The sequence below is a fragment of the Mus musculus genome, chromosome 9, assembly GCF_000001635.26.
Source record: "Mus musculus strain C57BL/6J chromosome 9, GRCm38.p6 C57BL/6J".
NCBI classification, from domain to species: domain Eukaryota; kingdom Metazoa; phylum Chordata; class Mammalia; order Rodentia; family Muridae; genus Mus; species Mus musculus.
Window position 1 is genome coordinate 104,041,643 of NC_000075.6, and position 21,613 is coordinate 104,063,255.

General features: G+C 43.3%; 2 protein-coding genes and 1 pseudogene across 4 annotated transcripts in view; 2 read left to right on the top strand and 1 right to left on the bottom strand.

The window, feature by feature from the left end:
- The window catches only part of Nphp3 (nephronophthisis 3 (adolescent)), a 41,268-nt gene extending 39,099 nt beyond the window's left edge, over positions 1 to 2,169 (top strand). Inside the window, exon 27 of the mRNA NM_028721.3 lies at positions 310 to 2,169. Within this exon, the coding sequence (NP_082997.3) occupies positions 310 to 490 (181 nt within the window). The 3' untranslated portion in view covers positions 491 to 2,169. The remainder of the gene's footprint in view (positions 1 to 309) is intronic.
- Gm18998 (predicted gene, 18998) lies at positions 4,076 to 4,717 on the top strand (annotated as a pseudogene).
- Uba5 (ubiquitin-like modifier activating enzyme 5) lies at positions 4,945 to 21,534 on the bottom strand. Of its 3 annotated transcripts, none has more exons than XR_001778969.2 (12): positions 21,150 to 21,534; positions 18,752 to 18,797; positions 18,576 to 18,665; positions 15,232 to 15,341; positions 14,161 to 14,247; positions 13,548 to 13,632; positions 12,712 to 12,816; positions 12,421 to 12,548; positions 8,193 to 8,328; positions 7,881 to 8,037; positions 7,592 to 7,698; positions 4,945 to 6,044 (listed from the first exon to the last, which is right to left on the bottom strand). XR_001778969.2 is itself a non-coding variant. In XM_006511791.3 (12 exons), the coding sequence occupies exons 4-12, from the start codon at positions 15,300 to 15,302 to the stop codon at positions 5,961 to 5,963; spliced, it is 882 nt and encodes a 293-aa protein (XP_006511854.1). In that variant the 5' UTR covers positions 15,303 to 15,341; positions 18,517 to 18,665; positions 18,752 to 18,797; positions 21,150 to 21,477; the 3' UTR covers positions 4,945 to 5,960. The 3 variants fall into 3 exon arrangements, 2 of the variants coding, with proteins under 2 accessions (XP_006511854.1, NP_079968.2); XM_006511791.3 differs by having other exon boundaries at positions 7,881 to 7,959; positions 18,517 to 18,665; positions 21,150 to 21,477; NM_025692.3 differs by having other exon boundaries at positions 4,946 to 6,044; positions 7,881 to 7,959; positions 21,150 to 21,479.
- Positions 21,535 to 21,613: the final 79 nt, after the last annotated feature.

The window sequence follows — 21,613 nt, forward strand, 5'->3', positions numbered from 1 at the left end:
GGAACACCAGGGCCAAGAAGTGAAAGTGGGTGGGTAGGGGAGTGGGGTGGGGTGGGGTGGGGGAGGGTATGGGGGACTTTTGGGATAGCATTTGAAATGTAAATGAAGTAACTACTTAATAAAATATTGGAAAAAAAGAAATGTAAATGAAGAAAATATCTAATAAAATTTTTTTTAAAAAAAGAAAGAAAAGAGTGCAGTGGGAATGGCAAATGAGTTGCAACTTGTTTTTCTGCACCTTGATGGCTACTTAGAAGCAAGAGTTTCTTGTTAATAGCAGTGCATCTCTCATGTTGTTTCCTCTCAAAGCTATGAAGAAGGGAATTTTGAAAAGGCTGCTGAACTGTACAAAAGGGCAATGGAGATAAAAGAAGCAGAGACATCACTTTTGGGTGGAAAAGCTCCTTCAAGGCAGTCATCAAGTGGAGACACATTTCTCTTTAAAACAACTCATTCCCCTAACGTTTTTCTTCCCCAAGGGCAAAGCTAACCGTCAATTCTTTGCAAGGATACTTCAAGATAAAACAGCTAAACATCTGGAATATTCTCAGTGTTTTTAAAGAAAATCTTTTTTTTCCATCTTAGTGTTATTTAGCTGGCATTTATATGACGTTGTATTGAGTTGCATTGAATTGTCGTGTCAAGTTTAAATTGATTAAAGAACCTGTTTCCTATGGGATAAAATCCAGGATGACGACATCAGCACTCAGTGGCATGAGGAGTGGCTTGGTCTCTGCAACAAGAGCTGGCAGGACCCCATGGTTTAAGAAATCCACAGTTCTTTTCTCTCCCTCAAGAGCAGCCTTAGCTCTGGCCATTCACTGTCTGTTCCTAGCAGGGCTCTGAGCCAGTTCTCTACCTCAAAGAACTTTCAAGGGCTAAAGGGATGTTGATAATATAAATAATATAAAGGGATGTTGATAATGAGTCGGAACAGTCTTCAGTGAAACGAGCTAGATAGGAACTCTGTTTGTTTTCCTTTTTCTGGGTTTGTGTGTGAGGATGTGCGCGCGCGCGCACACACACACACACACACACACACACACGTGTGCATGTACACATGGAGGACAGAGGTCAGCCTTGGGTATCATTCCTCAGGCGCTGTCCACCGTGACTTGTTTTTGTTTTTGGTTTTTGAGACAGGGTCTCAGTGACCTGGTGCCCTTAATTAGTCTGCCTGGCAGTCCACATCCTAGTGACCCACACCCCTGCCTCTCTCTCCTAAGACCGGAGCACAAGCTTCCATCTCTACCCCCAGTTCTCTAAAGTGGGCTCTGGGGGTTGAACTTGGGTCCTTATGCTGACATGGCAGACGCTTCACAAACTGAGCTATCACCCTAGCCTCTTACCACATTGTGAATCTCTGTAGCTCGGGGTGACCATGAACTCTTGATCACTCCCCACTCCCCCGGAGTGTTGGGACCACAGAGGCATGCCTCCACAGCTGGCTTGGCTTTTAGGCCTTCCTCTTCCCTAAGCTGGTTTAGCCAGCCTCCGCTTTCTGTGCTGTCTCCAGGAAGCTTCTCACAGTGCTGCAGCGTCGCCAGTGACAACATGCGTGCCACCACAGGTGCCAGTGACGACATGCGTGCCACCACAGGTGCCAGGCTCTTTACCATTCTCATCTTGCTTACTGTGGGACAGGTCTAAAAAGTCAACTACTCGTGAGCTGAGGCACAGGTTTTCAAGGTCAGTACCAGCTTAGAGTATGGGGTGAGTTCAAGGCCAGCCTGGGCACCTTAGTGAGACCTTGTCACAAAATAGAATAGAGCTGAAGGCACAGCAGTAGAATGCCTCGGACCCTGGGTTTAGTCCTCAGCACACACACACATACAAAAAGCCATGACAAATCCATTTCCTTCGTAAATGGTCAAAATCAGTCTTGCCTTACCTCGCTTAGTTGGTGTTTTTATACTGGAAATTAAATATTTTTATAGATTTGATAAATATTGCCACATTTTAGATATTTGTTTTTATTTGTATATAGTAAAATTTTCAATGATTTAAAATCTTATAAGATCTCAATATGTATTATTGTAAAGATGACAGGCATAAAAAATGTATGTTTTAAAATAAAAGTGTAATTGCAAGTTCTCTCATTTTGCAGTCTGTATTAGAGGGCTATTTTGCATAGTTATTTAAGAATAAACTTTGAACATGTTTCAGCAGACTTGAATTTTGGCCAAGTTTAGTCAATAGTTTGCTCAACTTGAAGAACTGTGGTGACCTCAGGGTGTGCCCAGTGTCACCAACTCCTGGTGGATGCAGAAGCCAGTATCATCACCAGCCAACACTTACTTACAATTTAGACGTAACCTTGAGGTCCCTCCCTGAGCCCGCTCAGAAGCAGCCTGAGAGCTAGGTGGCCAGGTCAGTCCTGCCAAAGCTTTGAGTTTAGGAAGCGTCGCTAAAGTCTACACACTTGTAAGTTAAATTAGACAGGACATGACAAAATGAGCTTTCTTCTTCCACCTTCTGAGGGAGGCTCAGAGGAACTAAAAAGCTAAAATATGACCATAACCTATCTTTGGAGTTTGCCCCCTCTGAAAGGTACAAATAACAGAATTCATAAGCATATTAGACATTGATTTTTACAACTAATATATCAAAGCTTAAAATCTATTTCATGACTAATGTAATACACTAAAAGTATAGTATTAATCACCTTTTTAAAAAAAAAACTTTAAATAATCTGTGACCAGTACTCTAAAAGACTCTTCAAATCAGCATAGTCTTTGTTCTTCTAAAACTTAGATCTGAGAATTATACAAAATATTTTAGAAACTGCAGTGATATCTCATTGACTTTATGGTACAAATGATAACAGAAGTGGTCACTAAATTACATATTTCCTTTTTTTCTAAATTAAACATTCAAATTTAGTACATAATAAGATCATGATTTTACCATTTATTGCACTAACTGTGTTCTTTGCCTCATGAGAATGCTAAGAGCACCTGCACCAGACATTTGTGTGAGGATGTGTGATTCCCAAGCAGTAGGATACGCTCCCATTAACAGATACTTGCTTCACATATATTGGTGTTAGCATAGATGTGATTCTCAGATTGTGTTCATGCTAACATACACCCCCCACACACAGTGAAATGGTAATTTTCAGACACTCCCTAATAAAGAGCTGGCAGGAACCAAACTTTGCTCTAAGTTGTCTTCAGTACTTGACAGAAGGGGAATCATGAAAAGCAGAATTGTCACCTGGGGAGGTCAAGGCTTCTCTGACATAAAGTAGCTGCCTTTTCCTCTGGTTCTACATTTGTGGGTGTCCAGGATGATGAGAAGAAACCCCAAAGATCTGCGCGGAGCCACAGATCACCTTTCTGCTAGCAGTAAGGAGCCAAAGCTGTGACGGGCTTTACTGCCTAGACTCAGACTCTAGAGTCAGTGCTAAGACGGTGAGGGACTCCTTGCCTTTGTTAGGACCCAGTGTGTAGAAATTCAGCTGAACGGCTAGAAGCTCTCTGACAATTCTCATCCACTGCCTGCTGGCCCTCGGGCTCTGTGGCTGCAGGCTACAGGGAGAACTCTATTGGCTCACAGGTGCCTGCTGCCTACTTGGTTTTGTTTGTTTGTTTGCTTGCTTGCTTGCTTGAGATAACCCAGTAGTGAACTACTGGGTAAGAGGGAAAAAAAGAAGAAGAAAAAAGAGAGATACATTAGAATTTGGTACAGAAAGCAGATCTTTAAAGGATGATGGATCCTATGTGTTATGCCTTAACAAAACCTGAAAGTTCAAGACTTGATTAAACCTTAGAAAATTCATGGACCATTAATTCTAAAGAATTATTCTAGAAAAAAATGTACCTCATCTTAAAATTTACAACATGTCTAGTGATTTAAAGTTATTCTCCAATCCAATATGCTTAAGTTCTGTTAAAACATTTGTAAAAATTTATCATGGCAACATAAATGTTAAGTTTCAAAGCTAGAAGCATTCAACTTCATTATAAATATAAAAATCACCTATAGAGGCAGGCTCGTGGACCAGTGACACCCAGAAATTAAAGAGTTTTTTGGGACCTGGGAGGTCACAGACAGCTGTTCAGTGGCTGTCATCATGCCACAAAATGAATATACTGTATTGCACCGCAAACAATATGGATATCGTTCGGACTACCATGAGAAAAAGAGAAAGAAAGAAAGGTTGGGAGGCCCATGAGCATTCAAAGAAGGCAAAGCTTTACCATAAAACAGCGCCATGCCCAAAAAATACAAGTGAAAAAAAACTATTAAGATGCATGAAAAGAGAAACACCAAGCAGAGAGAGGGATGATGGGAAGACTCCACAGGGAGCAGTCCCCGCCTGTCTGCTGGACAGAGAGGGGCAGTCCAGAGCAGAAGTACTTCCCAACAGGATTAAGCAGAAACAAAAAGGAAAGGTGGGAAAATGGAAGGTCCCTCTCCCAAAGTTCGTGCCCAAAGAGAAACAGAAGTATTGAAAGTTATTCAAACAGGAAAAAGGAAAAAGAGGGCATGGAAGAGAACGGTTACTAACGTCTGTTTTGTTGGTGATGGCTTTACAAGAAAACCACCTAAGTATGAAAGATTCATTAGGCCTATGGGTCTACGTTTTTAAAAAGCCCATGTCACGTACCCTGGGCTAAAAGCCACCTTTTGCCTGCCTATACTTGGTGTGAAAAAGAATCCATCATCCCCATTATATACAACCCTGGGTGTGATCACCAGTGAAGTGAATGTGAAGGGTGCACCAATGCGGTCTTGCTGGTTTGACAGTGACGTCACTCATACACGTCATTCCACTCAATCCCGAAGACCACACCCTGCCAGGAAACACCATTGCTGGGGTCTTTCTGAGCTGCCGAGCAGCCTTACCCCACGTGCAGTCATCAGGAAGTGGTCATTAAGTTGTAAAGGAAAATAAAACACTGCCCACTTTGAAAACAAATCACCTGTAACACTAGAATCTCAAAGCAGGTGCATTGAGTCTTTACAACTTTATTTTACAAGTGGGAATGGCACTTTTAACTCTTGCTACTAACATTTCTCAATACATAGAATTTAGACATTCATAATGATACATTTCCTATCTTCAAGGTTAAACCACCAATAGTTCACATCAGGCCTCGGTTTACAATTGAAGTGGTCACACTTGGGAAATGGAGCCCTTGCAGGGAATAAATACCTGTGCACCTCTGCAGAGGCAGGTTTGAGTTGTTTTGCCCACCACTCAGACAAGCCTTGCTAGCATGTCAGTATTTATGGAATCAAGTATGGAGGAACACTCTATGATGCACAAAGTATGGACGGTGTCTGTTCTTCAGTAACATGGTGACCAGACACTTCCGCTACAGAGAGCGATGCCTTTTCCTTGATCGATGAAAATCTGAGGATAACCAATGTTTCCTGAACGTAATTCTGTCTGCCGTGAACATAGCTTGCTTTTATCTATGCTTCATCTTAAATATTCAATCCATGGGTTTATACACTACCAATGAAGACATTCTGCTTCAATTTCATCCAGAATTATCTGAGGCATGTTTTTATTCTTTTCTTTTTTTTTTTTCCATTTTTTATTAGGTATTTAGCTCATTTACATTGATGTTTTTATTCTATAGGCTGTTTAAAGTCACTCCTGGTCAGAGTAGTAGTGAGTAACTGTCCAGTAGGAAGCCATTCACTCAGACACCTGTCAGCCACAGCCACCAGGCCACACAGTCAGTCCATCCTCCATTTGTGCTATTTATCGTCCAGAGCCGTAGGCCACAGACACGGATGGGATGGTCCACCCCTTCTCTTTCTGTCGCTGTGGTACTGATTAGGTTGTATACGGAAGCAGGAGGAAACCACTAGTTCCACACAGCATAACAACTCCGTGAAGATACACATGCCAACTAAGGCGGCGCTAAGTTTTATTAGTTCCGATTGTTCAATTCCAAGGGACTAGCATAAGCAGAGAAAATAAGACAGAAGCCAGCCACTGTCTACATATTCTTCATCCTGGCCATAAGATCTTCCAAGCTTTCGCCGGAGTCTTCCACTGTTACTTCAGAAGCCGAATCCTCCGTCTGTCAACAAAAGGGGGAAGTGCCATGAAACAGAACCACCCAAAACTGCCTGTCCTCGCAGCCGCCTTTACCCATGCGCAGCTTGCTGAGAAACCAGAGTTCTCTGATAAATATATTTGAAAGTATGTAGGAGACATAAAGTTCTTTATATTACCCACCAAAATGTTGTTCAGGAGGCAGCAACTTCAATATTCTCGGCACTCCTACTGAGTGGATTTTTTAATACAAAATTACACTCGTCTATAGTGGACCATGAAGTTAAGGTATGCTGTGTAATGTTCATGTCAGGATAAGCTTATCTCAAGACACTTCTCGGTAATTAGAACGGTCAAAAATCATTTCTTCTAGCTTTCTGAACATAAAACAATGACTACCTACAGCCACCCTTCTGTGACAGACCAGAGCCTAGTGTTCCTCGCTAGCTGTAGCCTCCGCTGCTGGCCAACCTTTGCCTCCGCCTGCCCCTCATCCCTGGGAGCACTAGTCCACTCTCAACGTGTGTAACATCAAACCTTCAGAGTCCACACAAGGGAGATCACGTGGTGTTCGTCCATCTGTGCCAGTCTTATTTTACTTAATTACTTCCAGTTCCATCTATCCTGTCACAGATGACAGGTTGTCATCCTCTTATGCCCAGTAGTATTCCACTGTGTGTGTGTCCACATGTGCATGTGTGCACGTGTATCTTTTATTTATCAGTCAAAGGACATTTTGGCTCTATATACTTTAGATATATACCTTACACCCAGTGAGAGTACTGGATCACATATACAGTAATTTTTTGAGGAGCCTCCATTTAGTTTTCCACAGTGGATGTAGTAATTGACATTCCTGATAGCAATGCATTACCACAGTCTAGGCTCCCTAGCTACACATTCTTGCCAGCACTTGCCTTTTCACTTGGAGTGAGATGTACCTCACTGGCTTTCATCTGATGCCCTGATGACTGATGATGTTTAGCGACTTTTCAATACGTTTGCCTATCTGTATTGCTTCTTGTCGGGTGGCCCAAGCCCCTGCTCTGAAAGTCTTCACTTGACAAGTCTCCATCTTTGTAGGTTTACTCATGTACACACGTGTTCTCTCTCTCTCTCCCTCTCCCTCCCCCTCCCTCTCCCTCTCTGCCCTCTCACCCTCCACCCCTCACCCCTGACCTCCATTTCCAGGATATTACATATCCGGGTTCATCTCAAACTTGCAAATCTGCTGGCTCAGCCTCCTGGGTGCTAGGACCACAGGCGCACACCATCGCCCTTTCCTGAAGTAAATTTAAGTGGGTTTGTGGCTAAAACTACCAATATGAAAAAGTAATAATTTAACCTACTATTGTTTGGATACATCAGAGAATTTTTACAAGTCTCCACTTTCTCAGTTTCAAATTTGCTGACACTGAATATCTAGTTCTTAATACCTCACTGCCTACATATAAATTCTAAACTAGGAAATGCCCCACTAGCCTTCCAACATAAGATAAAACTGAAAGAAGAGAAATACATATTTTCTCTTCTCTGGCATTTACACACGGGCAAATCAGATTTCACAAATACCTTCTTTGGGACTGTGTATGCCACTGTAATGCCTTCAGGTAAGGTGGGAACAGGACCTGAAGAGTTCTTCAGTTCCTCTTCTGAAACCTCAGACACCAGCTCAATGCCTGTAGGATTAAATATGACTCTGAGTTCATTCTCAAGAAGACCACAAGAATTACTTATACTTTTGTATAATCATATATTCCTTCCCAGAAAACACTGTAATAACTATTTAAAAGTGTGTGTGACCTTCTATTTCCTCCCAGAAAAGAGTGGGTTCACAGTGTGAGTGCGCAAGGCTCCTTACCCCACTCGTTGTCCTCATGAACCACCTCTGCCTCCTCCTGGGGCTCAGCCTCCTGCGTGGGCAGTGCTGCTGCCCTCTTCTGTGTAAAGCAAGCAGAACCAACACGGGTTACTCCTCAGTTCTCTGCAGCACTCAGGAATTCACACAGGCATTTGATCTTCCCAAAAGCAAGAAAGAATTTTTGTTTTTCCAGTATGCTAAATTAACTAAAACTATAAAAATCCAGAAGCCATTTATATTATATTCCCAATCTGTCTCTCTTGAAAGTCACTGTCCCAGGTGACAGGACCCCCTGATTTTCTGACTGTGTACCTTGTATTCTTCTTGTTGCTTTCTACAGTTTTTGTCATCACACTGAGGGTTTGGCTTCATGAACATGGTAGGGAAAAAATCCTGCATTGCATTGTATCCAAGGTAAAAACTGACAGTGCCAAATTTTAACAGAAACCTGAAAAAGAAAAGAGCCAAATTAGCCAGGCATGATGGTGCACACCTTTAGTCCCAGCATTTGGGAGGCAGAGGCAGGTGGATGTCTGTGAGTTCTAGGCCAGCCAGGAATATACAGTGAGACTCCATCTCAAAACACAAAAGAAAAGAGAAAATCAAAGTAGGCTTAAATAGAGAAATTACTAGAAGTAGGTAAATTCTGGACTAGGTAATGAATTTTATAACAAACCTAGAAAACAGTGACTTGCTCTACCTTAGAGACCTTGGCCACAGTAGCTACTTGAATATTTGTTAAGTGAAGGGAAGGAAGGCTCCCCCCTTCCGTCGCTGTACGACGAGCTGTTTCTGAACCTCTGATAAAGATGAACCACAGCAAGTACACGCTGCTGACCCTTGGAGGCGCGCACTGATCTTGGAGGTGTTTTAAGGCATGAGCACTGGGTGGGGCTGGGAGGTGGCTGAGTGGATCAAGCTCTTGCTGTGCAAGCAGGAGAACCTGAGTTTGGATCCCCAGCACCCACATAAAGAGACGGGCACAGCATCCTGAGCCTGTGATTCCAGATCTGAGAGAAGGGAATGGAGACCGCCAGTGTAGCCAAAACGCTGAGTGCCTACATCACTAAGAGACCTTGTCTCAAAAAGTAATGTAGAACACACCTTAGATGCAAGACACAGAGAAATCCAGCTGGAAGCGAGCTGGAAGCCTCTCCCCATTGGCTAGCGTTTATAGTGCCAGGAGGTGCTCTACAGGCTGCTGGGGAAGAAAAGGCATCAATGGGCTTATCCAGTTGTAAATCCTATAACCAATAATATCAGCCTGCCAGGCAAGATGTGCCCACAGGTAGAGCAATGGCACGAATGTTGGCAGAGGTGTGAGGTCGGAACCAACCACCTCTGACTGGATGTGAGGCCTGCTCCACAAAGGGAATTCAAACCTGGTACTGTAAAGGAAATCGAAACCCATGGCTAAAGTGTTAGGTCTCAAGGGCAAATCACTACTGCCGTTTTGGTAACCTATCGTGGCACCAGACTGTATTCTGATTATCTAAGCTTATACCCATAGACAGCTGCTACCCCAGCCTTAGTGAGAAGCTTCTCTCTGCAGTGATCAGCACTGCATACAGACACATGGGTGCTGGAGGTGCTGAGGAACAGTGATGGCCGAGTGCTCAGGCCTACACAGGACATTTATACCGCTCCACGCTGCAGGAGAGGAGGTGGAGAGAACTCACGAGCCACAGACAGGCAGAAGGGCTTCACCAACTGTCTACCAGGCATGGAACCACCACTGCACTGACCACCCCACAGCAGCTGTGGCTGTTTGCAATGGGCCTATCAGGTGTCAATCACGGATTAGGGCGGGACTTATGGGTTCCTACCCTTTCCTACTCAAGTACTGTCTACCAGTGGGTTCTGAGAGGAGGACAATCACTGTGGTCAGTTGTGTATCCATGAGTGCCCACCAGGCACCAATGGACATTCCAAACCCATGGCCATACAGATGCTCCTGACTAAATTTAGTGGGTCTTGAAACAATAACAAAGTCATAAATGTGGGAAGATTTGTCAGGAGTAATAGGGATGGGAAGGAGAGTACAGGAAGTGGAGAAGAGGTTACAGTAGTCAAAATGTACTTCATACATGCATCAAACTGTCCTTTGACAGAAACAGAGAAAGTTACACACAACAATGCCCTCTGGCCTCCACATATGGGTACACAGAAAAGCATACCTTAGATATATGTGCACACATGCATAACCCACCAGACAAAAATATGACATGTAATACTAGATTTAATTAAAAAAAAAACAATATAACCACTATAATTATATAATTTTAAATATAGTAAACTAGAACTATACTAAGTCACTGATGTAAACAGATTCAGGTGAAATCAAACATTTCCAACATGTAAGAGTCCATGGTGACCCTGTCCCTATCAAATGGCATTCTCTTTAAAAGCTTCTGTCTTGGTTATTCTTTTGAAACTTAATCCAAGTTGGATCACTGAAAATGCCTTCATCACATGGTCTGCAGGCAAATGGGCAGGTAGTCCTAGGACAGACCCAGGACAGACCCAAGACAGACCCAGGATAGCCAAAAGCTATTCTGCAAAGGCAGACAATAAAAGGCAGTATCACCAAACAAGGTGGAGGGTGAAGACTGACAACTGAGGCTGTCTACTGACTTCCTCACATTTATCACAGGCATAAGCCTGGATACACACTCAGGCAAGAGTACATATATACATAACATACACACACACACACATAACGTGTACACATAAGAGCGCGCGCACACACACACATACACATAATATGTACACACAAAGATGAAAATAACTTCAAGAAAAAAATTTGAAAATACATATTCGAAGTATATAACAAGGGGGCTGGAGAGATGGCTCAGCAGTTAAGAGCACTGACTGCTCTTCCAGAGGACCCAGATTCAATTCTCAACATCCACATGGCAGCTCACAACTCTTTAACTCCAGTTCCAGGGGATCCAACACTCTCAAACCAACATACATACAGGCAAAACACTAAGGCACATTAAATAAACAAATAGATCTTTAACTATTTAACAAGGAGTAAAAAAAAAAAAAAAAACCAGCAGATGATAGTAATCATTCATAGAAAAAATGTAAGTGCCCAGCCTGTTTTTCTAAACAAGTAAGTGGAAACTGAAGTAGCCATTCTTCTGACTGGCAAAGCTCTAAGAGTTTGAAGATGCTAATGTTTCTTACAGCTTGTGTGAGCCAAGTACTTGGATGAACAGTATAATCTCCTTCCAACATAACCAGGTGATACTTGTTAAACTGCAGAAACCCACCACACTGTAGATAAATTGAGCATTCAAAGATATGTGTAGAATGGTGTCTGCAGCACAGGTAATAACAATAACAGACATTCGAAGCTGTATGTTAATAGAGGAACCCTGAGGGCAATGTGTTTGTAGCCCGGACTGTTTCGCCTTTTTGTACAATATCATAAAGTGTTCTAGTGCCTACTGATGCATAGACAGCACCTGTTCTTATACTACACAGTCCTAGACTGCTGCCTTCAGAGTTCTCGTACATGTTTCTTATGACCTCTGCTGGAGCCACGCTTCTGATGTCAGAATGTTTATTTACCACATTGCACTTTGTGATTATTCTGAGACTTAGGAGACATAACTCGGCTTCTAAGCCTGAAGTGGGACAAAGAAATTAGCCAGAGTTAGGGAATTCTGAAGAAGCCTGCTTTTAAAGAGTGAACTGGTTCATTAACTAACACAAACAATGGCTATACAAAACCCATTTTTCTCATTTTTAGCTGCAGTTAAAAAATTCATTGAGGGGGCTGGTGAGATGGCTCAGTGGGTAAGAGCACCCGACTGCTCTTCCAAAGGTCCGGAGTTCAAATCCCAGCAACCACATGGTGGCTCACAACCATCTGTAACAAGATCTGATGCCCTCTTCTGGAGTGTCTGAAGACAGCTACAGTGTACTTACATATAATAAATAAATAAATCTTTAAAAAAAAAAAAAAAAAAAATTCATTGAGGAATCTGGTCTTGGATAATAAAAGTGTTTGGCTCACATTTGAATAATGTTCAGTGAGAGCGTCAAGACAGTAGAGGCAAGTGAATCTAAGCCCTGGTCTCCACCTACTGTCTGTCTGTACAGCTTGAACTCAGTTGCTTAATGCATCTCTGACATGTGTCACCCATTTTAATCAGCAAAGGAGCACATGTGCTATATGACCATGCCATGGGGTTATGTGGTCTAGTGTCTCTGAAGTGCACTGTGTTTGCAGGATGCTGAAAATATCTAATGATGCATTCTCATAATAGAGCCTCTGGCCCAATGATGCAGGACTGGGTTATTTAACAAGAGCTATTCCAATTCAGGAATAACTGACATTTAAACAAGCATGTGTACACACAAACACACACACAATGCTAATAAAAATCCACACATGTATGATATACTTAAAAGCAAATTTAAGTTTAAGAGAACTACTTAGTTGGCAATACCAATTCTTGGAGTACTTTATGGAAACATTCTTATCAAAGGTGTACAAAACATTTCAGAAAAACCAGCCCTCACTTACTTTAGTACATTTTGTACCAAGATCCCGGCCACCACCCCCATGGTGGTGGGGAGACTGGCTGCGCAGACGCCTTCTCGTTTCAGGGTTTTTTCATCAATATTTGAAGCAACTACAAGTGGTGGCGCACACTACATGAAAGAGAATACAGCAATTTCAAACGAGATGGAGAGAGAGAGAAACGAAATGCTCCCGACAGTGTCCCAGTGCACCCCTTGGCTCCTTGGAATGGCAGACACCGATACGAGAGATCACTGAGAGCCAACAATGACCGTGAGCCAGGACAATGCCTACCGCGAAGCAAGCCGACTCTCCAGGGATCATCAGCTGGATGTGCCCGGAAACTGCATTTTCACTGACCCCAGATTCCATCCATGTCTGACCAAGTTCATTACAAGCCTGAACAGGAAAAGGCAAAACCACAGAACAGCACAAATTACTGCCAACCTCCTTTGTGGAATTTCAGGTGCTATCTAAACAGATCCTGAGGGTTTCTGGGTCAAAGAGAGCTACAACAGTTGAAACAGCAGGTGCCTACTCCTTACACTGGACCTGCTTCCTACATTTCTTCAGATCAATGTAAAAACTTATTTTTCCAAAACCTCTGCAACGTAAAAACTGTAAGTACTATTTAAAGGAGATTCAAAGGAAAATTATTTTATCTTTGGGAAATGTTTTAAATTTATGTATTTAAGACTAGTAAGACAAAAAAGCTAAAACCAATGGTGAGCCAGCAAGATGGCTCAGCAGGCAAAGGCACTTGCCACCAAGGCTGATGACCTGAGTTTAACCCCCAGGAGAGAACCAACTCCTGCAAGGTGCCACCATGGCGAAAGGGATACGGTGGCATATACATGCACACAGACACACAGTAAATAAACGCAATGAAAACGCAATGGTGACTAGAGTAAGTATCATAAAATATTCACTGACTTTAAAAACACACAGCAGAAACACCTGTTGCTTTATCATAAGCAAGCGGGACACTGGGTCCCAGCCCAGTGAGGTCAGAAGCTCTTACCACACAGGTTAAAGCAGGGTAACTCTGAAGATAGGATTTAGGCTTAAAACTCTATTCAGAGAGAACATCTAAGTTAAGCCCAGGCTGCAGGGCCTCACACACCACTCACTGTATTTATTGCCATTCGAGCTTCAAAGTTGTCCACACAGCTAAGAACTAGGTCAACAGGTTGTCCTTCTTCTAATCCACCATTACTAGAGAAAGAAAAGAAATTGTATTTGAAGAAAAGGAGGATACAAAATACATTTGTTTGTTCTTCCCTATGGCCTGGCGGCTGACACCTGTGGTCCTAGCACCGGGGAGGCTGAGGCAGGAGGATGTCACTGGCTCCATGCCAACCCTCTGACATATGCGATCCTGTCTCAAAAAACAACCAAATGCAAACCCATATTAAATCCCTGAATTATTTCTTGAAGTAAGGTCTCAAATTTGTAACCCTACTGCCTCAGCCTCCCAAATGTTGGCATCAGAGGCACTCACCACCACACCCAGAGGGACAAAAAGCACATTGTCATGCTATTTGTGAAGTCAATTTCCCATTATAACATCATGTTTAATGTTACATATACCGCAGTTAAGTCACTTTCTGAATAAAGAATTATTCTAATAAACAGTACATAAAAATTACCTTTCCTAAAAGTTGAAACTGTCAAAAGATTTTCTAGTACTTGTTTAACTGAGCTGTTCAACAAGACATTACATAAAATATTCATACGTTTTACCTTATTCTATTCATGAAATGTTCAAAGTGTTCCACTGTGGTGATATTGTAGTTGTGGACTTCAAACAGAACATCAGGGTTAATGTTCCTGAGAGGAAAAGCAACCGTTACAAACACTCCTAGGAGGAACAGACAAGAGGCAGAAGAGAGGGCTGAGTGGGCGAGCAGGACTTCAGTGGGGGTGAGGATGACAAAGTTCCCTTCTACAGCTTGTGTTGCACTCGAGGATCAAGACACACAGGCTGCAACGGCTGCAGAGTAGCCATGCGTGTAGCCCAACACACTTTTGATGTCTGTGTCCTTCTGCAAGGCCACTAATATAGACTGTCATAGAGACTACAAGGATGCGTCCATCCTAACCCAGAACAATCTATGTGCTGGGAATAAAGCCTTTACTGCTGCTCGAATGTCCAGTTCAGCCTGGCAGTCCCTTTATGTCTCGTTCAGTTTAGTTTAGAATGTTTGAGGCCCCACAGTTTTCGGCTGGCACATCATAGCTCATGAGCCAAATCTTGCCCACTCTCTGTTTTGGTATGGCCTTTAGGGAAAGTACTGCCGGGTTTGGGATTTTGCCATGAATCTCTGGTTGGTTCAGTGCTTACACAGTCCAGGCTGACCTCAAATTCAGGCCATTCCTCACAAGTGCCCCAACTTCCTCTATGTTGGCATTTGCAACATGTTCCACCACAGGACATTAACAACTATTCTTTAATAGTTTGGGAAAACTCTTTCAGGGCATTTTGCTACATAAAAAATAGGATTCAGATTTCAGAGTCAGAACTTAAGTTGTATTGGAACAAAGGCATGCTCAATCATCTGGCGTTGGCCATGGCTAGTCTCACACTGTGGCTCCACAGTCAACAGTGGCAGCAAGGAAGAAACTGTGCACACTCTAACCCTACACAGTTCACCAACCCCAGTCTAAGAAGTAAGAGATTTCTTTGCGTAAGTGAAATATACATTTCAGGGAGAGAACCCAAGTCAATTCACATTCAGCTTAGCTCACGGCAGGTCACAAAACAAGAACCCACTGCACGCATACCACCACCACCACCACCACCACTCCAGTCACCTCAGGGTGTGTTCTGCTGCGTGGACCTTACTCAGTCCTGCTTGATATGGCTGGAAGAAAAGCCGATTCATGTTGGCCAGCTCCACCTTATCATAGTCAAAGAGCAGCAGCTGAAATGAAAACAGTGGTGTTTCAATGAAAAATGACATTAAACTAGGGGATCTTCTATTTGATAGGCTTACTGTTAGTGAGTGAGAACATTGGCTACTTCTAAGGCACTTGGTGTCTCAGTGATTTACTAAGTGCCCTGTGAGATAAATACATAGCTCCTTTTACCCTCAGCTTCCTGACAAGACAGCTTGGAGCCTGTACTGAACGGCGCACAGCTAATGCAGGAGCCAGCACAGTCGCCCTCCCTAATCCAGGGCTGTGCGGCTTCCCCAGACCAGCTCAATGCGGGGATGGCTGTTCTGTGTCATTCTCGCACCACAGTTTAGAACTGTGCCAAGATCCTACTGCTTCCTCTTTAACTTGACTTCCTTTGTGTGACACACCACATACCCAAGCCAAGGCGAAAAGTCATTACTCCAAAGAGAGTTATCAACCAGTTAGTTACTGTTTCCTTAGGTCTACTTCAATGTTTGCCATGCATACGTGTCACTTAAAATGAGCAGAATTTCTCTTTTCTTATCAGAAAGAACAGGTTAGAATCTATAAAAATGAGATTTTATCCTTTTCCTTTTTCTTTTTGTGCAGTGCTGGGGTTTGAACATGCTAGGCAACTGTTCTACCACAAAGCTTTATCCCCAGGGGGAAAACAAAGCCTATGACAACACGCAGAGAGCCTTCAATAGGCTGCTAGCAAAGGACCACTTAGGCCCTTTATAACCCCAAGTCCCTAAACCTCGGCTCATTCAGTAGTATCTGCTTGGTGAGAGGGTTTTAAATGAGTGTGTGGCTCTAGTCGACTTTGTACTAAGAAGTGGAGGCTGTTACTCTGCTGCTACTTGGCTTAGGTCACAGAGAACTGATAGCAACTCTCCAGCCTGCAGCACATCTGGAAAGCATTGCAGCTGATGCAGACACTTGCAGAGATAGAAATGGGCTCTGGGTCTCCAAAGCACTATTTCCCACTAAACTTCAGTTAGCTTCTTGTTCATGTTTTAATGACAGAAGAAAGAATTCCTGAAACTCATCCATTTAGTCTGAGTTTACAAACCTAGGTATCCAGTGAGTCATGGAAGAGTCACTGAAAATGCAGGTGTCTGCAGCTCGCTGCCAGAATTCCTATTTACCCATGGAGAGTGCAATGGGCATGAGCGCCAACAAAGTCTTCCCAGGATTCTAATTACAGCAGCCTTGGGAACCTGCTGCGGCCTCATCTAGCAGCACCTGAAGCACATGTGAACTGTGGGTGGGGTGGGGCAGGAAGCACGACCCCAACAGTAACATGCAGTCTATGAAAAGACAGATTCTGACCAAGTTGTACGAGCTGCACCATGAAGACTTCCTTCCTAGCAAACACCCAGGCAAGGTTCCAGTCATTCTCAGGGTTTAGGCTCTGCACTGTTAGACGACCTGGAAACCAGGCATGACAATTTTCAGGTTTACCTGACACCTACAGGATTAACCACATAACGAGGTCTCGCAGTCTGCTTTACTGCGGCCAGGCACTCATCTTTGACTACCGATCTCAAGCATCTCCAATATCCTGTTAATCAACTGGGCACTCAAGTCATTTAGAAGCAACATTGTGGTCTGCTTCTGTAAACCACTTCAAAGAGATTAAAGTTATAATAAACATTGTAGTATTTTGTTGGCATCATTTTTATATTAATAAATGAGAGCCAATTTTACAACCACTATCTTTTAAAATTAACTTATTGACAAATGAATATTGGAGAACCTGTTTTTTATATATATATATGTATATATATATACATATATATACATATGTTACATATATATGAAATATATTAAGTGTATAATTATATATGGTATGAAATATAATTATTCATTTACATATATTAAAAGAAAACAACAAAAGGGCAGATAATTGTGGAAAACTTATCTATATTTTATATATAGTATTTATTATATATATGACATATATTAAGTGTATAATTATGTAATGTATAATATGAAATAGAATTATTCATTTAAATATATTATAAGAAAATAACAAGAGGGCAGAAAATTGTGGAAAACTTATCTATTCAACCCCCAAGTAAAATCAATAGTCCTTGGCTTTATAAATCTGAGACTGACAGATTAAATTCTGACAGAAGGCTACTTCTTTTCTACAATTCAACTTTGTTTTTAAACGAAAACAAAGGGGGCTAAATAAAAACTCGGAACCATCTCCCAGCTCAAACTCAATGCCTTCCACTCTGTGTGTGTGTCTGGTTGAGTGCTTGATAAGACTTTTCAGGATCTGCCGGGCGTGGTGGCGCACGCCTTTAATCCCAGCACTCGGGAGGCAGAGGCAGGAGGATTTCTGAGTTCGAGGCCAGCCTGGTCTACAGAGTGAGTTCCAGGACAGCCAGGGCTACACAGAGAAACCCTGTCTCGAAAACCAAAAAAAAGATTTTTCAGGATCTGAGTGTTCCATTTGCATACTTTATCCACTTAAACATACTGTCTTTTATATCAAAGTAGGACAAAACTTCGTTTTTAAAGAACTGTTATGGGGAAAGACTGAGGGAATGGAGGAAGAGAAGGCTGAGTTGCACTGTGTAAGAGATGTATGTATAAATAAAATAATAATAATAATAATAATAAAATCTGTAAAGACGACGTGACAGAAACTTAAGCTCCTCCAGGGGCAGCACTTCCTGAAATCAGAATATGTGCTCCAGGCTCGATCCTGGTCCCAAAAGTTGTACTTCACCCATCAGCTGTGCCATTTTGAGTTAGCTAACTGTGCAGAGTGTGAGGCTGAACTCTGACCACTCACAGTGGGGCACGGGAGCCCTTACATCAGGAGTAAAAACCCAACAGAATCCCCACTGTGTGAGCTTGCCTGCTTGACTTGGCGTGGCTATGCACCCTCCTGCAGAAGTAAACTTTGTGCCTTGCTAAAATGCTACAGATAACGTGGTATTTTGGGAGTGACCCCAGAACCATTTCTAACAGATTCTATATCTAAAATAATTCCAAATTACTTACACATTACACTGCCCTAAACCAAAGTTTCTGGACACAATTAAGTACCCTTTGTTGAATTAGTAATAATATGAGCCTTTGTCTGGAGAAAGTTATGACTCGGCCTCTAGAGAAGAGCAAGCTACCCAAATATAACAGAAACCATAACCACTGATTAGGCAATAGAGTGCTACTCTGTACCTGATTTGCTCCCGGAGTGAACAGTTTCCTACTGGACAGGCAAAGAGAAATCTTTTTACCTTACCAATGCCACATCTTGTCAGCATTTCAGCAGTCACACTACCAACTCCACCAACACCTACTATTGCTACAGCGTAGGTACGGATTTTCTGTGAAACACAAAACGGTACCTGTTAATACTGTTAGATTTGTCACTAGAAATTAGTCTCATTTCCCGAAATCAAGGTCATCATACCTTATAGTCACTGACAATTCCCATCCGTTTCAATGCCATCAGACGGCTTAAAGGAAAACAAAACAAATTTAGAGCATTTGCATTCTTGTTATTCATCTTTATTTTCATGCGGATGGGTGAGTTGCAGGTATATACATGCAGTACTGCAGGTATACATATGCAGTGGCTACAGAGGCCAGAGGCGGGTGGCAGATCACCTGGGACTAGAGTTATGCATGAACTGCCACGTCGGTGCTGGGGATCAAACCTGGGTCCTGTGAAGAGCAGCCAGTGCTCTCCAGCCTAAGCTTGCAATCTTTCAGCTAACAGTGATATGTATAGACAGGCTCCATCAAAGGAAACAATCACCAAAACTCAATCATTACTACTTCAAAAGAGGTGGAATCTAGGTGGACATGGTGGCATGTATCTGTAATCCTAGCACTTTAGAGGCTGAGGCAGGAGGATTAGGAATTCACAGCCAGCCTGGGAAACACAGCAAATCTGATGACTAGCTGAACTCAAAAGCTACCTTTTGCTAGGTAAATCACTAGGTTTAAAACCATGAATTCTCGTGTTACCTGTGAAACTGTATTGTTCTTCTAAAATACCTTCTTTATCTTAACGTGTAGTCAAGGTCTACACCTAATGGTTTAAATGGTAAAGATCAAAGGGAAATGGCATTGTTTTCCCTTGTTTTGTTAGTATATAAAGACAATGAAATAAGCTCACGGCCTCTGCCCAAAAGGAAGGATATCTGCATTGGGGAATATCTGTTGTCTGCCAAGGATTCTAAGAAGCAGTACTCATCTGCTCTATTATTGTGTATAAGTGTGTATTTATGTGTGCACACGTGCACACTGTGGTATATACCTATATAACACATTAAAGTTTTTGTGTGTTTGATCTTTACTGCACACATGGACCTGTGGTTGTTAGACATCTGTCAGCAGCCCTCTGGTTAACCCCGCCTCTCCACTTTAACCCTATGTGACCCTATTTAGAGCTGCACACACTATTCTAGTATTTTCACTTCTTGCTTCTCAGTCTTCTGAAGTCTTCACTCTTAAATGTCCATCACAGATGCACAAACACTTCCTGTCTCAGTAGCCATTGTCCTTTTGATTAGATCCTAACTGTTCACTGCTGGGTGGGTATTTTAGCAGTTCCCCTTCTTTCACAACCTTGACTCCTCAGGCAGCAACTGCATCTTCCTTATGCCTAATCTCCTACATGTTTGCACTCACTCAACCTAACTCCAGCAGTTCTCAGAAATGTCTACGTACACTCACATGCAGGCGTTACCAACTTCACCACCCAAGAGTGTCTCTAGACCCATAGCCCACAGAGTCCTCTTTCTGGAACTTTACCTACGTTTAAAACTACCCAGGTTTTAGCCTCACTGCTTATAGCCTTAGAGACTTGCTGGGGAGGGACCTAATGCCACAGATTCTATTGTATACTGCAGTCCATCTAAAATAGCTCCCTACACTTTTCTCACCTCCAGGATGAGAGAAAATGATCAGCAATCCCCTAGGACCGTGGTGAGAAGAAACATACATGTAACGGGAGGTCTAACAGCATGCTGCCGACTGTGGTCGTCTACGAGGTTTGCCATGCACGACTGCTGTTCTAAGAACTGCACATAAACTGCTTCAGTCTTCAGAACTATGGCGGAAACAGGCGTTCCTGTGGCCCCACTTACAGGGAACAATCTCACCCAGAAGTTCAGCAGCTGTTAGAAACCGTTCTAAGTTACTGACTACTCAGTAAGCTGAGAAGTGAAGCCACTCAATCTTCTAAGCCCATTTAAGGAGAGCAAAGAGGAGGGGTCAGGAGCCCTGGCAAAGCCAATATTCAGGGATATTCGTGAGCACCCTAGTAACTAACTCTCCCTCACCCTGCTCCATCTAAGTTACACCAAGAGGCATTTAGGAAACGGTGCTCTATCCTCGGCGACTTTACATGAGATATTATACTCTGACAGAGCTTTCTATGCATCAGCCGATGCAGAGCCAGGTAGACTAATAAAGATAATGGTGACAGGAAACTGGGTACAGGACAGCAGGCAGAAGAGCTCCACCATATGGATGGATGGCTTGGATTGTTTGTTTTTTTTTAATAAAATGTTATTTTCCTTCCTTGCAGAAAAAAAGGGGTCTCACTACACAGCCCAAAGTGGCCTACAACTCCTGTAGCCCAGACTGACCTGGACCTCACGACAACCCCCTCTACCTCACCCTCCCGAATGCTACGATGAATCGTGAGCCAACTCGCTTGGTGAAGAATATCTTCTGACTAGCATAAGACATGGCCTTGCCCATCTGGGAACTGGACCTCCACAGCAGGAAAGGAGCGGCAGGAGGCCGGCTGAATCCCTCGCGCGGAGCGTGGCCCTGCCCGCCCCGTCATGGATCACCTGTAGGGATTGGAATCCAACACCTCGTCGCTCATCTCCTGGATGCGGGTCCGGCCGCAGTGGCCGTCCCCTCCAGAGCGCCGGGTTCTCTCCCGGGCGAGTTCCTGCTCCAGCTCCTCAACCCGCTGTCGCAGCCGCTCCACCGAGTCGGCCATGGCTGGGCTCCCGGTGGCCTCCGATCCCAGGCCGGACCGCCGCCGTCGCCGTCGTCGCCGCCTCCCCACGCTGCCTCGCTGGGCCCACGAAGCGCAGGAGGAACAGACACAGCCTTCCAGGTCCAGACACCGGCGAAGCGGCTCCAAGGCTCCCAGTAAGACACGTCTCCGGCACGCCCACCGGGCTTCCGGCGTGCCACTTCCGGTGCGCCGCCGCCATCGCTCCGCTCGGTAAAAAAAAAAAAAAAATAATAATAATAAATAAAAACACTCCTCAAAACACTTAGCTTTCTTCTCTAGAACCAAGAC